General features: G+C 49.3%; 1 protein-coding gene across 1 annotated transcript; it reads left to right on the plus strand.

Annotated features, from left to right (window-relative positions):
• Positions 1-614: 614 nt before the first annotated feature.
• Positions 615-2595, plus strand: gjc2 (gap junction protein gamma 2). Its single transcript, XM_056595935.1, has one exon. The coding sequence runs from the start codon at positions 615-617 to the stop codon at positions 1878-1880; it is 1266 nt and encodes a 421-aa protein (XP_056451910.1). The 3' UTR covers positions 1881-2595.
• Positions 2596-5352: the final 2757 nt, after the last annotated feature.

Consider the following 5352-nt stretch of genomic DNA (forward strand, 5'->3'; position numbering starts at 1 on the left):
CATTGTAAGGTTTATGGCAACATTAGGTTAGGCAATGAGGATGTTGTCCTTACTCTAAGTTAATTTAAATTTCAAGAATCGCTATAATTATTTTCAATTATTATTATGCTTGTTTATTATACTGATGTGGAATTTGTTTGCTATCTATGTATCGAAGTGTCCGTCCAGCTGTCTGCAGGCTTTCACTCTGATGAACCCTTAAACAGGTCAAACAGTGTCAGTCATCCCTGTGCAACTCAACATCAGATGTACGTCCAAATTCAAAATTATATATCTTGGAGTTCAAACACAGTTATTCACATTTCATCATCAATCTATGTTGTAAACATAATAATACATAATCATAACATGTTTATGCCAGCATCTTTGCAGTCTGCACCCTTGCAACAAACTTCATTGTTGTTTATATACATGATATCTGTGCATAGTAGTTACATTTTGACATCTGTTCAGCTTCATTGTCCTTGTTTAGTCGTATGTACTTTGTACAAACCTCTTTTGTGTTCAGCCCCGTCGGTAACGCACATTATCCTTTGATCTCCACAGCTTTTAGTTGAACAGACCCCCGACCCCCACCCCCACCCCCGACCCCAACCCTCACCTCGACCCTCACCATGAGCTGGAGCTTCCTCACGCGGCTGCTGGAGGAGATCCACAACCACTCCACCTTTGTGGGCAAGGTGTGGCTGACGGTGCTCATCATCTTCCGCATCGTGCTGACGGCGGTGGGCGGCGAGTCCATCTACTCGGACGAGCAGACCAAGTTCACCTGCAACACCAAGCAGCCCGGCTGTGACAACGTGTGCTACGACGCCTTCGCGCCACTCTCCCACGTGCGCTTCTGGGTCTTCCAGATCATCATGATCTCAACGCCGTCCGTCATGTACCTGGGCTACGCCATCCACAAGATCGCCCGCAGCTCCGAGGACGAGCGCAAGAGGAGCCGGCACCACGGCCGCCTCCGCAGGAAACCCCCGCCGCACACCCGGTGGCGGGAGAGCCGGCGGATGGACGAGGCGCTGGAGGAGGAGCTGGACGTCGACGACGGCGAGCCAATGCTGTACGACGACGTCCTGGACGCCAGGCCAGAGCCGGCGGTGGCCGGCGGCGGAGGTCCGCAGAAGCACGACGGGCGCCGGAGGATCGTGCAGGAGGGCCTCATGAGGATCTACGTCCTGCAGCTCATGTCCCGGGCCATCTTCGAGATCAGCTTCCTGGCGGGGCAGTACCTGCTGTACGGGTTCCGCGTCAGCCCGTCGTACGAGTGCGACCGCCTGCCCTGCCCGCACCGCGTGGACTGCTTCATCTCCAGGCCCACGGAGAAGACCATCTTCCTGCTCATCATGTACGTGGTGAGCTGCCTGTGTCTGCTGCTCAACGTGTGCGAGATGTTCCACCTGGGCATCGGAACGTTCCGGGACACCCTCCGCCAGAAGAGGGACCGCGGCCGGCGGACGTCCTACGGCTACCCCTTCTCCCGGAACATCCCGTCGTCCCCGCCCGGGTACAACCTGGTGGTGAAGTCGGACAAACCGCTCCACCGGATCCCCAACAGCCTGATCACGCACGAGCAGAACATGGCCAACGTGGCCCAGGAGCAGCAGTGCACCAGCCCGGATGAGAACATCCCCTCCGATCTGGCCAGCCTCCACCGCCACCTCCGGGTGGCCCAGGAGCAGCTGGACATGGCCTTCCAGACGTACAGCTCCAAGAACGACAACCAACCCCCCTCCAGGACGAGCAGCCCCATGTCAGGGGGCACCATGGCCGAGCAGAACCGGGTGAACACGGTTCAGGAGAAGCAGGGAGCCCGGCCGAAGTCGGCCACGGAGAGACCGGGGACCCTTTTAAAAAACGGGAAGACTTCTGTGTGGATTTAAGGATGTCAACCTTGAAAATGAAAAGGCAGAGCCTTTAGCGAACTCCAAGGACATTGCAGGACAACGAGTCTGACTTGAACCGCACGAGAGCACAAACACTTTGTTGACACAGCTCAGACAGGCTTCACTGCTCTGACACAGTGAACGCCAAATTGTGGATTTCTTTGTTTAAAACAAGTTGATACGTCTGATATGACCTCCTCATAGTTATCAATGCCATTTGGTCACCGTTACTTAAATAAGACCAGGATCTAGAGAAAACAAGTATAAAAAAACAATGTTTTTGCAAGTCTCTGCTAATGAGTTTGGTGAAAGTTCTTCTCTGCTCTGAACTCAAACTGCAATCCCTTGGGGGAGTCATGTCGAAGGGAGCACGGTGGCGGGGTGTGTGTGTGTGGATGTGTGGAGCTCTGTCTGAGCAGCAGTTGATGTTGATGGCTGTGTCTGAGAGGGTTCAGCTTCTATGACACTCAAAGGTCCCATGACATGCTATTTTATGTATTCTTTAATGTAGGTATTAGTGGGCAACTAACACAGTATTCAAAGACGTTCCCGAAATTCAGCCGTGGTGCTGAGTTACAGCCACTCCGTTGCACATTGAGCTTCCCCCAAATGCGCTGTTTTGGTGTCTCTAGCTATAATGCAAATGAGGAGGAGCGAGGCGGGTCAAGGAGGAGGGTGGGGGTGTGGCCCTGAGCAGCTTGCAGCCACGGTACCATGCGCTCTGTTTACAGTGGATGTATCAACAATGGCGAGGCGCACACAGCCTTTAGCCGTGTTCTGTAAATATTCTAGAACACACGGGAGTCCTGGAGCTCTATATCAAAATATTATCATATAGCCTACACAGATATCTATATCATATAATATATATTATCACGGCCAAAAGCTGTGTGAGCCGATATTATGAATCTCAAACGACCGCGTAGGGTTCTCCGACGTTCATGGTTCTTCCATGTCCACATCAATGTGAAGTAGACACTGTAACGTAAGTGTTTCTTGTCGGTTCTTTGACGTGTCTTGTAATTCCACAACGAGACTGTTGTGGGGGTTACCTGAGCCATGGTTGAGAAGGAATTGGGGGAAAGGAACTTTGGCTTTGACTCCCTCAAGAACATGAACCACGACATGGAGGAGAAAGGGATTGTTGGCGGCAGAGCCGTTGCTACAATTCCTGGGCCCCTAGACAAGATTTACTGATGGGCCCCCCTGCGCTGAATTGTTGACGGGGGGGGGGGGGGGGGCGGGGGGTGGAAGGAGCACATTGTTCACCGGGGAAAGCAATTGTTGACGCGGGGGGGGGGCTTGAGCCCCGCTGAGGGACCACCGCCGGAGGCGGAGGTGCCTAAGCGCTGCCCGGCAACGATTCCTTTCTCCTCCTTGTCGTGGTTCATGTTCTTGAGGGAGTCAAAGCCAAAGTTCCTTCCCCCCAATTCATTCTCAACCTTGGCTGAGATAACCCCCAATACGAGTCTCGTTGTAGAAATACCAGAGACGAGAGTCCGACGTGTTATGCGCCATAACACCAAAAGCAGAACGGTTATCCAAATAATAAGGAAGTGTACAACACTTGCGTTACAGTCCTGGAGCTCTATATCAAAATAATATCATATAATACATAGATATCTATATCATATAATACATATTATCACGGCCAAAAGCCGTGTGCGCCTCCAGAGTCCAGACGATATTATGAATCACAAACGACTTTGTCGGGTTCTGCGACGTCTCTGGTTCTTCCACTTTCACATCAACCTGAAGTCGACTGAACCGCACGCTGGCTGCCCGCTGCCGGGCGATGGTGCCTCGCGGCAACCGGCGGCATGTCGCAGTTCATGTACTTCAGCGAGTCAAAGCCAAAGTTCCTTTCCCCCAATTCCTTCTCAACCATGGCTCAGATAGCCCCACAACAGTCTCGTTGTGGAAATACAAGACACGTCAAAGAACCGACAAGAAACACTTGCGTTACAGTGTGTGTATTCACACACACACATGTGGCACTCGCACGGTCGAGTCTCATTGGCGGGCCAACGTCTCTGGGCGGGCCAGGCAGAGTAAGGGGAGGAGCTGAGATTCTTCGTGACGTCCTAAATACAGACATTCCAAATCAGCGCACTTGAGCCTCCGTTTTTTCAAAGGCGAGCAGAACAGCTAGTGCTCGTTTTACACCAAACGCAAGTTTTAGCCACTGGGGGACCATAGGCAGGCTAGGGGAACTCATATTTATGTTAGAAAACCTCATAAAGTGAGATTTTCATGTCATGGGACCTTTAAGGTATACTGCCACGGTGTGTGTGTGTGTGTGTGTGTGTGTGTGTGTGTGTGTGTGTGTGTGTGTGTGTGTGTGTGTGTGTGTGTGAGTGTGTGTGTATGTTTGTGTGTGTGTGTGTGTGCGTGCGTGTGTGTGTGTGTGTGTGTGTGTGTGTGTGTGTGTGTGTGTGTGTGTGTGTGTGTGTGTGTGTGTGTGTGTGTGTGTGCAGAGCGCAGTCTGGTGGAGGTTGATTTTGATGTCCGTGTATGAGACAGGGTCAAAGGGGACATATTATACCACCAGGTGTGAGTGTGATTAGCCTTACAAGCCGTTTCGATAATCTGCCCCATATGACATCACTAGTGGGCGTGTCCACCTAGATCTGTGCTGAATAGATCATTCTACCAGCCTTCACAGTGGACTGAAATAAACATTGCTCATCTATCCAGCACAGATCTAGGTGGAAACGCCCACTAGAGATGACATATGGGGCAGATTTTCGAAACTGCTTGTAAGGCTAATCACACTCACACCTGTTGGTATAATATGTCCCCTTTAAGCTTCTCGTACAGTTAAAGTTTGACGACACTGAGTGCGCTGCATTTCAAAGGCAACCGCTTAGATAAAGGATCACGTATTTGGTGTGGGTCGTGACTCGTCACGTCCCTTCTCTTTCCTACCTTTAGCGATACGCTTTACTAACTGCTATAATTAAACATCTCTTTTCTAACAAAGGATATATATATCTGTGCATAATAATTAATATTGCTATTACTTACGAAAACTGGACTTTTTGAAAAAAAATTGCATTAAAAGCTGGCTCTTTTAAAGAGATTGAAGGCTGAATGGGAGAATGTTGAAACAGTGAATGAAACTATAGTTAAACACTGAAAAAGTATTGCTTTACGGGTGCATTCTAGTCAAAGCAGAGTTGAGGGGACGAATCAAATGGATTACATTGTTTGTTTTTTTATATGCATGTTTTTTATTTGAATATCAAAAGCAAAACATCCATCATACTATGTACGGTTGATGTGTACTATGCATAACCTTAGTATGGAAAACATTTTTTGACAACTATGGCAATAAGGGTATTCTATAAGAGCCTTCTCACAATTAAATAAATGAAAGGACAACTAAAATCATATATTGTGGTTGCAAAGGTAAGTATGTAGTGTTGAAAATGTAAGTTAGTTTCTGTTCAAAAGATGCATGCTTTAC

Source organism: Gadus chalcogrammus, chromosome 8 (assembly GCF_026213295.1).
Source record: "Gadus chalcogrammus isolate NIFS_2021 chromosome 8, NIFS_Gcha_1.0, whole genome shotgun sequence".
NCBI lineage: Eukaryota > Metazoa > Chordata > Actinopteri > Gadiformes > Gadidae > Gadus > Gadus chalcogrammus.

Excerpts from the sequence above, each read along its gene's own strand:
- gjc2 (XM_056595935.1), top strand. The coding sequence starts at position 615 with ATGAGCTGGAGCTTCCTCACGCGGCTGCTGGAGGAGATCCACAACCAC.